Source organism: Cavia porcellus, unplaced genomic scaffold (assembly GCF_034190915.1).
Source record: "Cavia porcellus strain 051 isolate PalLab524CR breed Dunkin Hartley unplaced genomic scaffold, mCavPor4.1 scaffold_5, whole genome shotgun sequence".
Classification (NCBI taxonomy): domain Eukaryota; kingdom Metazoa; phylum Chordata; class Mammalia; order Rodentia; family Caviidae; genus Cavia; species Cavia porcellus.
Window position 1 is genome coordinate 63,807,232 of NW_026947488.1, and position 14,136 is coordinate 63,821,367.

Genomic DNA, 14,136 nt, shown 5'->3' on the forward strand with positions numbered 1-14,136 from the left:
TATATCCATTAGAGCTCTTTTTCTTTTTTTTTTTCCCTCTCTTTTTTACAACAAAATTTACACATTTTGGATTTTATTACTCCTTAGTGCCTAAGCAGTATTTTAAAACTGAGTAAGATTTTATGCTACTAAAATTTTGACTCCAATTGATCTTTATTCTCAATTTATGTCGGGATAACCAATGGTGCTTTTCCTAAACAAGCCAGCCTGCCAGCTTCTCTGTATCTTTCTTTCTTTCCTTTTCTTTTTATATTACTTTTCTGTTTCTTTCTCCCCTCTCCCTCTCTTTCTCCCTCTTTCTCTCTCATGTTGGGTACTGAACCCAGGGCCTTTGCACTCAGCTACATCCCCAGCCCTTTTTATTTCGAGACAACCTCTTTAAAGTACTAAACTGTCCAACTGGGGCTCAAACCTACTTTAGCCTCCTAGAGGGCTGGATTAGAGGCCTGCGCTGTCTTATCCAGCTATAAACTTTCTTATCTAGGGATAATTCCTAAAAGCATGGTTCTTTTTCACCACTCTTTTAATAAATACTTATTACAAAATTGTCTAAAATGAGGCAAAACTCAGCAGGGTGTGGTGGTACATGCCTATAATCCTAGCATTTGAGAAGCTGAGGCAGGAAGGTTGTCATGAGTTTTGGACCAGCTTGAACTATAGTGAGAGCCTGTCTCCAAAAATCCACAAATTTAAAGAATAAAATGAGGCAAAAGTAGGTAAAATTAAAGACATGTGAGTAAAATTCTGGTTCATATACTCATTATAGGTGTGATCAAGATACAGAAATTTTTAAATTTTAAAATTTACTACAGCCAAATACAGATCATCATTAATCCATCTCAAAATACTCCCTCCTCATTTTGGAAGTCCTCTTTCATAAATGGCTTTATAACGTGTGACCAAAAGTATGGTGGAACGGCTGCTGAGCATCATCCAAAAGAAAGGCAGATTCATAAACAAATTACGGTGTGTCCTCATCCTCCTTATTCACTGGGTCTGGCACTGTGCAACTTCTGGTTCTTCCCCCAGTCAAAATGACCATAAAAAGTAAATGTTTTGAATACATTCAGGACACCAACACAGCCGTGACAACACCAAGACACACATGAAGGCAGACTTACAACTTCAGAAAAGTGGCAAGAAAGATAGCCTTACTGTGTTCAGGGTATGTGTGTGTGGGGGGCAGGGGGGGATCACTTGAGGAAGATTAGTGAAAATACGTCTTTTACTGTAATAAAAAATTTCCCAGCATTCACCCAAATTTTGATTACTATGCATGTGAGGCATAATAAAACAAAATCACTTCTCCCACTTTAGTTTCTTCATTGTAAAATGTGAGAAAAAACAGCAATATAAGGTTGTAGTGGAAACTGAAGTATAGAAGAAAAAGATCTCATGTAGGTCTAAGTGCTTGTTACGGCTTGGATCAAAACTGTCCCCAGAGGCCTATGTGTTTAGTCATAGGGCTTTTAGATGATTACATCACAGAGCACTGATCTCATCGCTAGTTTCGTCCACTGAGGAGCCCATAACTGAATGTGAGGGTGGGAGGTAGAAGAGGGGGATCTGGAAGAGGAAGTAGGTCCCTGAAGGTAGAACCTGAAAGGTTACAGTCTTGTCCCCAGTCCCCTCTCTCTTTGGATTTCTCACTTTGCTTCCTGGGTGTTGTGCCCTTTGGCGATGATGTTTCTGCCTTGGAATCAGCTGATCATGAGTGAAAGCTCTGATCTTGTGAGCCAAAATAAACTTTTCTCTCTTTAAACTGTGTATCTCAAGAATTTTTTTCCCAACCGAATCACCATTAATTCATATCACCATTGATTCACATATTCATAGAATGTATAACATATGGGAAAAAAAAGATCATTTTGATCTCCCCCACCTGACTTCTTTGCTAAAATGTTCTTTTAAAATCGTAAGATCTTTGCCAGGTATAGTGCTGCTTGCCCATAATCCCAACACTTGGGAGGCTGAGGTGGGAGGACAGGTGCGAGGCAGTCCAGCCCGAACTATGTAGCAAGACCTGTCTGGGGGAGAAGGGGGGACATGACACCAACATCTTTGTTTTCCCAAGAAATCTTTTTCACATCCCTTTAAAACTGAAAAGCCAATTATATAATGCAGTGTGCCATCAGTGTTCTAAACTACTATTCTACTGACGTGCAAAGGATGTTTAAACTATTCTACAGAATTCTAAATATACATCTACCTCAAATCTAAAGTTTTTCTTTGTAATGGTACATTAGTACAAGAGACACCACTAAGAATGGAACAGCATTCAAGTAAAAATCAGAGATTTCTTACTAAATACTTCTCTAAAAAGCATAATACAAGTATGCTGGTGCATGCCTCTAATCCCAGCACACTGGAGGCAGAGACAGGAGAATTGCTGTGAGTTTGAGGCTAGCCTAAGCTACAAAGTGAGCTTGAGACCGGGCTGAACTACATAGTGAGACCTTGTCTCAAAAAGAGAAAAAAACAAGTAAAATAAAAAATATAATAATACCTGACTATTTTCAAAATGAACAGCTACAATGAGCTTTCCTCCATAAAGTTTGTCTTCAAAGTTTTCAAGGATGGATGGATCATGCTCTGGTGGGTATGTCTGCTTCAGCCAGTCAATCCATGATAACCCCACAAGTGACTGGATCTTATCCTCACTGAATTTGCGCATTTTTCTTCGAAATTCATTTACTTCAGGATCCTCTAAGGCATCAAATTCATGTAGACCTAAACATATTTTGTAAAGGTATCATTTTCAGTAGCTAATAATAATAAAAGAGAACACAAAATGATTTAATAAAAAATTGAACTTAGATATTTAGACAAAACCAGGAATATATGAAAAAATAAAAATAAGCAAGATAAAATTATTAATCTCAGGGAAGGAAGGAGGCTGGGGGGAAAAAAGGAAGCAAGATATATTACACATTCCCTATGATGAATATGATTATTATATATAACCAAATTGTACAAATAAACTTAATTTTAAAACACGATAAATCTCAGGTACAAAACACATGCAGATGAAGTCTTGTGAAGAAATACAGATTGATTACCAGCTTTATAAGAATAATTATTGATATCCATAATACACAATTTAAAACCACATATAGTCAACCCACTCAGAGGCACATGCCTATAATTCCAGCATTTGGGAGGCTGCTACAGGAGGATCACCATGAGTTCAAGGCCAGCATGGGCTACATAACGAATTCAAGGATAACTGAACTACACAGCATGACCCTCTCTCAAAAGAATCAAATAATAATAATAAAATAAATTTTAAAGTACTACTACTAATAATGAACAGATGCACAGTTTTATGCCAAGAATGGTGGTACATATCTGTAATTCCAGCTACTTGAAAAACTGAGTCAGAAAGATTGCAAATTCAGTGTTAGCCTAGTCAATTAGTCTCAAAAATAAAATTAAGGGGCTGGGGATTTAGCTCAGCGGCATAAGCACTTGCCTTGCAAGCAGGCAGTCGTGAGTTCGATCCCCGGTACCGATAAAAAGGAAAAAGACAAACAATAAATAAATAAATAAAATTAAATCAGCCATAGTGGCTCATGTCTGCAAACCCAGCATTCTGGAAGACTAAGGATCGCAAGTTCAAGATCACCCTGGGCAATTTAGTGACTAGGCTGGGCTCTCTCAAAAGAGAAAGTTACCAAAGGGCTGTGTAAAGTTCAGTATGACAGTCCTGGGGTCAGTCTCTAGTAGTGCAAATAAGTGTAATGATTTAAAAAAATAAAAATTATAAGGATTGGGCTGGGTGTGGTGGCTCATGCATATAATGCCAGCACCTGGGAGGCTGATGCAAGAGGGTCATTGGAAATTCAAGGCCAGCCTGGGGTACATAGTGAGTTCAAAGGCAGCCTAAACTGCATACCGACCCTTGGAAGGAAGGAAGGGAAGGAAGGGAAAGAAGGGAAAGAAGGCTGGGGCGGGGTGGGATGGGGCAGAAAGAAAGAAGGGAAGAAGGAGCTGGACATGGTGGCACACATTTGTAATCCCAGCATTAGAGAGGCTGATGCAGGAGGATCACTGCGCGTTTGAGACCAGCCTGGGCTACAAAGTGAGCTCAAAGCACTGTGAGATCCTGTCTCTGAAAGACAGAGAAAAAAACAGAATGAGGAGGAGGAACAGGAAACAGAATAGGAAGGGGAGGAAGGGAGAAAGAAAAGCGAGAGAGAGAGAGAGAGAGAGAGAGAGAGAGAGAGAGAGAGAGAGAGAGAGAGAAGGGAGGGGAGGTGTTTAATAGTTGTAATAAAGTGTTTGCCTAGCATGCCCTGGTTCAATTTCAGGTACTGCAAAACAATTAACATAAAAGACTATCTCTCAAGGTCACTGATGTAGCTCAAGCTATAAAAATTCAATATATTCTACAGGATTACCATCATTACTATTTTAGTAACATTTTTCAGTACAGCATAAATAAGGGACTCTAAACTGGGTATGGTATCACACACCTGTAATCTCAGCACTTGGGAGGCTGAGGCAAGAGGAATGCCTTGATTTTGAGGCTAGCCTGAGCTTGACAGAGTTCAAGGCAAGCTTCGACTACATAGCAAGACTCTGTCTTCCAGAAAAAGAAAAAAGTGCAAAGCCAGGTATGCTGGCACACGCCTATAATCTTAGCACTTAGAGGATGAGGCTGGAAGACTGCTGCAAACTTGAGGTCTGCCTGAATTGCATAGGCAGATGTTGTCTCAAGGGGGGAAAAGGGAAAGAAAAAGTTTTGAGTTGAGCATGTGGAGTGGTTGCCTAGCACACACCAGGTGCTGAGTTCAATCCCCAGCAATACAAATAAGATACCCTACATGTTTAGACAAGTCAAGAAAAACGGGCATTTGCAAATACTTCTTTCAGAATGTTTTCAAATATTTCCTTCAGAGGTAAAATCCTCCGATGATTCATTTTGCTGGATGTTGGAGAAATTAATTCAGCTGTGGCATATATTTTCACCACAGGGAATAATCAGAACCTAAACAACAGCTCTGTAAATAATTAATTGGAACAAAAGTAAAAAATAATGATCAAGTACACAATCTTTCAGGAAAAAGTATTTTCAGCCTAGTCAGGACTGTCAAGTCCTAAAGTTCTATCGTTTTCTTTGTAGAGGGTGGGCAGTAACCTTGTTCCTGGGGTTAAATTGAAATAGTTGTTTACTGTTTCCCAAAGGGCATGACTTTACCACACTGTTGGTTATATTCATATAATAAATAAATACATGACTGTAAAAATTGACTTGTAAGGTATCAAAAGTAAATGTTTATTTTAAAACACTATGACTTATTCAAACTCCTAAAAACTTTTTATATACAAGGCCTCACTAGGTAGTTCAGCCTGGCTTTGAACTCACTGTGTAATCCAGGCTGGCCTCAATTACTGCAATCCGCTGGTAGGAGATTTGGGGAGATTGGATCACAGGCTTTCATACCACGCCTGGCTCAACGTAAACTTTTTAATGTGTGTGTATGATCACAACATCAGCTTTTCAAGATAGTCTGAAAAGCACAATCTATAGATAGTTAAGAGCAGTAAACTACTTAATTTTTGCAATAAAATACTTTTTATCTTGATCATTCGAATCGCAAGCCATATGGTGTAGAAAAATTTTTATGGGAATCAAAGAAAAAAAAAATTCTGGCAGATGGATACAAAACAAAGAACCTAATAAAGGAAATATTTATTTTGTTGAATAAAAATTAAAATTCTCGCAACATCGTCACAGCTCTAAAATATAGAACGAAATGTTTTTACCAAGGGCAAGAAAAATACATATATAATTCTAAGCATATACAATGAGGAAACATAATCCCCAAAATAAACTAATCATTCTCTCAAGTAATCAAACACTTTGTGTCATCAAATATCACCATACTGTAGTAAACCAACAAGGTTTTATTCTAATGGTCCTTGAAAGGAGTTAATCATTGGCTAGCCTGAATTACTATAGGTCAAGTCAAAACAAGGTATCTTAAAGGGGACAGTATTACAAAGTTACCCTGCATTAGTGAACCTGACCAGTATAGGTACCTATTCAGATCAAGTCTTTAAAGTCTCCTTCTAATAACCCTTTAGATCCAACATTATGTCAGCACATTCTGTAAAGCAAGATATTGACATACCATCGCCCATTAGGACTCCTAAGATTTCATGTCCTTAATTTTGTTACAATTTTCCACAGACTTAATTTGCAAAAAAGAATGTAGACATGATGCATCTTGACTCTACAAAAATAATTTTTAATTAAAGATAATTTCAGTTAAGGAGTAAAATTTATCAGAAACATGGGTTTTGTGGAAACATGAAGCAGCTAAAAGGTCAATATTGTAGGTATAGCTCATAAAAAATTAAGGATGTGTCTCAAAAAAAGCTATCTGGAGGCTGGAGATTTAGGTCAGCAGCATAAGTGCCTGGCTGGCAAACATGAGGGTGTGAGTTCAACCCCAGTACCCAAAACAAAACAAAACAAACCTATCTACAGTAAAGAAGTAATTTTTTTCTTTTGAATTCAAAGGAAGATACCTTGGTAAAATAAAAATATATCATTAGTGAAGAAAAAGACATACGACACACAAGCCAACATCACACTGCAAGAGGAGTTTATAAACATTTACTCTTCATTCTGCACTTACCTTATCTCAAACTGATAGTAGTACATGAACTATACTCTGAAAAGTAACGTCAGAATATACTTACTGTATGTTACATATATTATAATAGCTACCCTAAGAATTTGTGCTAGGAATTTTTAAACTACCTTTTCCTATAAGGACTCCAATTTTTGAATCCAATTTTTCCCCTGGATCACAACTTCTTGTCACTAACTTGAGGACTGGAAGAAAAGGTCTGACATCACAAAGTCTTCGTGTTTCATCTTCAAGTTCCTCATATACAGCAGTTTGATTCACACACGCAAACATGTAGGAGTCAATGTCCATAAGCAGGTTAAACATTGGGTAATTGTGAACTTGCTTCCATAACATCTGCAGATAAATGACACATGATCTGGATTGGAAATGCTGGCTTAACTGTACAAACACATCTGTACAAGGATACTCACTGCTGTACTGTTTGTAAAAATAAAAAAGCATATGGACAACCCAGTGTTTAGCAGTAACAGACTGGATAAGTCAATTACAGAATATTATAAAATTACGAAAAAGTAGATATATATTCTGCCACGGAAAGCCATCCCAAACACATTAAAGTCTAGGGGGGGAGGATAAAAAAATAAAAATAAAGCATTTTTTTAAATGGTAAAGTACAAACATACATATGATATAACACCTTGTATATAAAGTAATATATCCACATAGAACATAAAAAGTGCATTCTAAACAAGTTGTTAAAAGAAAATTATCCCCATGAAGATTAAGAGTCAATAAGGGGTCAAGGATGTAGCTAGCAGGCTGGAGATACCGCTTAATGGTACAGCATCCGCCTGGCAAACATGAGGTCTTGAATTCAAATTACAGTATCCAAAAAAAAAAGAAATAAAGAAAGGGGAAAAAAAAGAAAACTACACACATGCCTGTAATCCCAGCACTCAGGAGGTTGAGACAGGAAAATCACTAAGAGTTCCAGGCCAGCCTGCGATATAAAATGAATGCAAGGCCAGACTGAACTACACGGTAAAACCCTGACTCAAAAAGACCCAAAAAACCTTCACAGATATGAACAAGACACCTAAAGTAAAACTTGTGGCAACCCCTCCATTTTCTGACACAGAACAAACTGAAGAGCTAGGGATGAAGTTCCGTGGCAGACTACTTGCCTGGCATGAGTGAGGCCCTGGATTGGATCCCTAGCACCACGAAACAAACACAAGAGAAATAAAGTTCAGCCAACAAAAGAAATGAAAGTAAGTAAACAGGACTTCATCACACTTTAAAATTAGCCAGGGGCAGTGGTGCACACTGGTAACACAGCAATCAGCATGACATAAGTTTAAGACCAAGTTGACAGTCTGGGATATAGTTCGGTGGTAAAGCATATACCTAACACACACGAATCTCTGGGTTTGTCCCATAACACTAAACCACCAACCAAACAACCAGCACAGAACTACCATGCAATTCAACAAATTCCACTTCTACCCAAAAGAACTGCAAGAGAGGATTCAAACAGATATTTGTACACTGATATTCCCAGTGGCATTATTCACACTGCCCCAAAGTTGGAAATTACCCAAAGGTTTATCAACAGAGGCACAGGCAAACAAAATATAGTATATATGTATAATGGAATATTACTTAGCCCTAAAAATGAATGGAATTAAGATATATGCTACAATATGAAAGACAAAAAACATTCTGCTGTGTAAAATAAGCCACACAAAAAAAGGAAAGCTATTTTGTTGTAGGATTCTACTTATATAAAGTACCTACAATATGCAAATTCAGGTACAGAAACTAAAATACAAATCATCAGGATCTGGACTATAAATAAGTTATGGTTACATAGTTCATGTTTGAGATGATGGAAAAGTGCCAGAAAGGGAAAGTGGTGATGGTTGTCCAGCACTGTGAATATGTATCTATCGATGCTACTAGCTTTAAATTTAAAAACAAAAGGAAAGTCAATAGTCAGAGTCAGATATAGCGCAAGGCCATAAAAATGGGATTCACATCTATAATCTCAGCACTGGGGAAGCAAAGGCAGGAGGATCATTGCAAGTTCGAGACCAGCCTAGGCTACAAAGTGAGCGCTAGGCCAGCCTGAACTGCATAGAGAGACCCTGTCTCAAAAAAAAACAAAAAAATGGAGGTGAGGACTAGCATATTTGGTATGTCCATGAAAAGGACATGTATCAAATTTGCCATATGATTTTCACTATAAACATGTTCTATAACAGAATGACATTTCCCAAGCGACATAGAAAATAAGCTAAGTCTTCAGAAATTCAATTTTTAACATACCTGCTTAATATAAGAAATGGTAGCTTCCCGAGGTACCTCCAACTGGATATAAATCCCAGTGGGCAAAAGGAAATCCACAGATATGGAGCCATCAGAAGCTATCTGTGAATCCACTGCCCAGATGTCAAGGATGTCTGCCATAGCAGGAGGCATTATGAAGCTGAAGCACCTTCATAACCACATGGCCCTGAAAATCAGTAAGTAAAACAGTCATTAATCAAACAGTATATTAAGGTATGGCAAATCTGCTGGGTATGGTACCACACCAGCAATGAGAAGATAAAGCAGGAGGATCACGAGAAGTTTGAGGCCAGCCTGGGCTACATAGTGAACTGAAAACCACCCTGAGCTATACACCAAGACTGCCTGAAAAAAGAAAGAAGGAAAGGAAGGAAGAAAGGAAGGAAGACAGACAGACACAGACAGACAGGGTAAGTCAGGCACTGTGGCAAATCCTGAACTCCCAGCTATTTGGAAAGCTGAGGCAGAGACATCGGGGAGTATCAGGCTACCTGTATAACTAACCACATCCTCAGAAAAAAATGTATAGATATAGATATATGTGAGATAAAACCTACCAATCTGTAACTAGTATTTAGATTTTAAAAGTCATTAATAGGAGGCCAATTAAATGACATAGTATTTTAAAAGCAAGAGTAACTGGGCATGGTGATGCATGCCTGTAATCCAGCACTTGGGAGGCTAAGGCAGCAGAACTGCTTTGAGGTCATAAATTATTTAAATATAGTTTTAGTTATTATTTCATAAGTTTTATGTATACATGTGTGTTAGTATATATTTCATTCAAATTCAAGATAAATGTATGACATATGAAAGATGTTGAGCCTGGCATGGTGGAGCATGTCTATGATCTCAATACTCAGCAGGCTGAGGCAAGATCACCACTGAATTTGATGCCAGCTTAGGTCATGTAGTGAGTTCAATGACATTATATATCATGTCTCCAGGTCTTAAAAAAATAAAAATCGGGGCTGGGGATTTAGCTCAGCGGCATAAGCACCTGCCTTGCAAACAGACAGTGAGTTCAATCCCCCGGTACTGATAAAAATGAAAAAGACAAAAAATAAAAATAAAAAAACTTAGGGTAAAGATTACAAGATCCTTAAAAGTCAATTAACAATCACTCATCCATTCATTTTCTCCTATTTTTTAAGAAGAATTATATTCATAGACTGAGTTTTTCTCTGCAAACTCCAACATAAAGTATCCAGATAATAGTCAAGGAAGTTCAACAACTAACCGTTAAACAGGTCACAACATTCTTCATGATATGATGTGGCATCTTCCTCTTTGCTTTTACCATTACTCTACCACCCAAGACCTTGTGCCATAAATGCATTTGCTTTCCTACTGCTAAACCTGTGTTTACATGAAAAATGCTCATCAGATGAAAACCCTCAGTCCAACAAATGAAATACATACAAGGACCCAATAAGTTCTTTTGGATATAAGGATATGTTCACAATGAGGCTGAAATTTGTGTCTCACTGCCACCGCCAGGCAGCTGTGATATGAATTGAATCATTCCCGCCAGCTTGACCCATAGGTGGTACATGCATAACTATCCTATTGGCCAGCTTATACCACTTTCAGAGGGTCTCTGATTATAATAATACAAAGAAAGGCATTAATGTAGCACACAGAGGGCATCATATTACCGTTCCTTAAAGGAAAGGCTACAATGATATAAAACTTATAATATAACTAGCTTGTGATACAGCAGTTGTTAAAGCATATGCACCAGCAATGAAGTAATCGTAAGATTTCCACGTTTAAACTTAGAGAGTAAGCTGAGTGTGGTGTTGCATTCCTGTAATCCCAGCACTCAGAGGCTGAAGCAGGAGTACCTCCACGAGTTCAAGGACAGCCTGGACTACACAGTGACTTCAAGGCCAGCCTGAATTATACAAAAAGGCCTTATCTCAAAAAAAAAAAAAATTTACAGAATAAATTATTGATGAAATATTCATGAACACAAATAATTCTCTTCTCATATAATAAAATAAATTTATTGATTAGTATAATACTTTATAAATTGGTTTGAATAGTATTAAATTTTATATCTGGGTGATAATTATTCAAATTCAAGTAACTAGATTTGATCCTTCATATTTTGTATTAATTTTATTAGTAAAAAGACCAGTAAAAGTGATTACATTCACTTATACTGGTAATACAAGCCATTTGATGGGACAGCCAGTGGGAATGTGTTAAATTAGAAAATCATTTAGCAATCTCTAATGAAATAATGGGTCTAAACATTGATCATTAATCCTGGATGTTAAATATAATGCTGAAATGAAAGGACAGTAAGAAACTTTACAATGCATGTATCTTATTGACACACCAGAACCCACTGATCAATCTTAGCAGCACTAAACTGGGAACACCAATCATTTCGTCTCACAAAATGCAAAAAGAAATGCCAGGCACAGTGGCGCACATCTGTGATCCCAGCACTCAGAAGGCTGAGGCAGAAGGATCGCTGTGGGTTCAAGGCCAGCCTGAACTTGCATAGCGAGATCCTATCTCAAAAAAAGACCCCCCCCCCAAAAAAAAAAAAAAAAAAAAAACTTTTAAAGCTCATCAGTGAGCTTTTAGAGCTTAGCAGTTTAGCAGGAAATAAAAATTAACTTTTAAAAGTCAATAGCTTTACTATACACCAATAATAGGATACCGGAGAAAGAAATCAGAAAAGTAATTCCATTCACAATAGTTTTGACATAAAACACAGATAGATGAAGCTGGGCATGGTGGCTTATGCTTGTAATCCCCAGCACTCAGGAGGCTGAGGCAAAAGGATCGTTGCAAGTTTGAGACTGGTCTGGGCTACACAGTGACCTCAAGGCCAGCCTGAACTGTACAATGAGACTTGGTCTCAAAAAGACTAATTGATTAATTAATAGAAAATAAAAACAGAGGTAGATGACTTCTATAACAAAAATTTCAGAACTTTAAAAAAACTGAAGACTTCAGAAAATGGAAAGACATCCAGTGTTCATGGAGTAGCAGAATTAACATTGTCAAAATGGGCATAGCAATGCCAAAAGTGATATTCAGATTCATCAAAATATGAATGCTATTTTCCACAGAACTAGAAAAAAAAATTATATGGAAACACAAAAGACCCACACCAGTCAAAGCAATCATAAGCAAAAAGAGTAAGTGTGGAGGCAAGAGAATACTCAATTTCAAATTACACTACAAAGCTATAGTAACAAAAACGCAACTGGTACAAAGAAAGACACATAGACCAATGGAACAGAACAGAGAACACAGAAACAAATCCATTCAACTATAATCATCTGATTCTGGACAAAGGAGCCAAAAATACATGCTGGAGAAAAGTCAGCCTTTTTAACAGATGGTGCTGGGGAAACTAAGTATTCACTTACAGAAGATGATCCTTATCTCTCATCCTTATCACTCACTGACTGTAGAAACTTCAGTTTTGAAGTGGCTCCAAGACCTAGTTTAAAACTTGAGACTTTGAAACTGTTTAAAAAAAAAAAAAAAAACCACAGAGAAAACACTCAAAGTATTGGCACAGGCAAAGACTTCCTAGCTAGAGCTCCAATAACACAGGAAATAATACTAATCAACAAATTTGACTACATAAAATTTAAAAGTTCTTACACAGCAAGAAACAGTGAAGAGACAGCCTACTAAACAAAAGAAAATTTACTAGCTATTCTTCTCACTGAAGATTAATAAACTACATAAAGAACTACATAAAGAACTCGAAACTTAATACCACCAAAAACCAAATAGCCCAATAAAAAATGGGCAAATGAAGCTTCCTAACAGAAGTACAAAATGGACAATAAGTATATAAAAAACTGTTCAACATCTTTAGTCATCAGTAAATGAGAATCAAAACTATACTGAGATTACTCTAGTTAGAATGGTTAAAGAGTACAGGAAACAAAGGTTGGCAAGGATGTGGGGGTGGGGACTTCTACACTGCATGTGAGAATGTAATTAGTACAAGCACTATGCAAGTGAGTACAGAGCCTCAAAAACCGAAACACAGATAGCTAGGAATGATGCCATATGCCGTCCATAATTCCAGCATTGAGGATGCTGGGGCAGGAGGATTGCCACAAATTCAAGGTCAGCTTGTATTACAAAGCGAGATCCCTGGTCTCAAAGACAAAACAAAAAAATTAAATTAAAATTAAAAAGCTAACATATGATCCAACTATGCTACTTCTTGCTACATTATCTGAAGGAATTAAAATCAGTATAATACAGGAATGCTTGCAAACCCATGTCTTTTGCAACACAGTGCATAACAACAAAGATAAAGAACCAGCAATGATGCCCGGTAACAGATGGGTGGATAAAGAAAATGTATTACTTAGCTACATGGAAGAACAAAATTCTATCAACTGCAGGAAAACATGGATCTGAAGACCATCACTTTCAGCATAATAAAACAGAATCAAAATGGTTAACTTCCACACGTCTCTTTAACACGTAGAATCTAAAAGAGATGACAAGGAAGTAAGAGAGACTATCATTGGACAAACTGAAAGGGGTAAGAGGAAGGTGGAGGAAATGAAAGGTGGGTAATGGGGGATGGATCAGAGCAAAATACACACATTAACCCCCCACCAAATGTAAAACTAGGGAGAACAATGCAAGAGAAGTAATAGGGGATGGTGGTGGCAGTGAAAATGATCAAAGTATGTTGTTTAGATATGAATCTGCCAAAATGAATCCCCTATTAAGGGGATTACTGTATGACCAATCTTTTAAAAAAAGACGAAAAAAGATTTTTAAGTTCCCCCAAAGGTTCAGACCACGACTGAGAGGGAGGTGTCCTGGGACTTGAAGGTCGTGTTTTTTAAACTACTGTGTCTTACTAGTGCATACAGAGAGGTCTCTATATATTTAGAAACTCTTCAATTGATAAACATTCATAATAATGAACAAAGTCACCACAAATGTCACTCATTAGTTCTAACAAGGCAAATCACTTCAGAGCATCCTTTCTTTGTACACTGTTCTTGATGAAGGAGCTTCTGACTTGTAAGTAATAGTCAGTCAGTAAATATCTGCTGAATGAAAATATGACCCGTCAAATTAAAGACCATGTTTTGCTTACAGTCAAATGCAGTAAAGACAGAATCAAGCTAGCTCCCGAACAAGTTACAGCAAGTACTGTACTGTGTACTGC

The 14,136-nt window shown here is 37.4% G+C and overlaps 1 protein-coding gene across 3 annotated transcripts in view; it reads right to left on the reverse strand.

The window, feature by feature from the left end:
- Positions 1 to 14,136, reverse strand: part of Pik3cb (phosphatidylinositol-4,5-bisphosphate 3-kinase catalytic subunit beta) — a 149,219-nt gene that overhangs the window by 77,281 nt on the left and 57,802 nt on the right. For all 3 annotated transcript variants that reach the window (XM_063249082.1, XM_063249080.1, XM_063249081.1), the window contains exons 3-5: positions 8,934 to 9,120; positions 6,773 to 6,998; positions 2,507 to 2,730 (exon numbers count right to left, since the gene is read on the reverse strand). In XM_063249082.1, coding sequence (XP_063105152.1) covers positions 2,507 to 2,730; positions 6,773 to 6,998; positions 8,934 to 9,086 — 603 coding nt within the window. In that variant the 5' untranslated portion in view covers positions 9,087 to 9,120. The remainder of the gene's footprint in view (positions 1 to 2,506; positions 2,731 to 6,772; positions 6,999 to 8,933; positions 9,121 to 14,136) is intronic.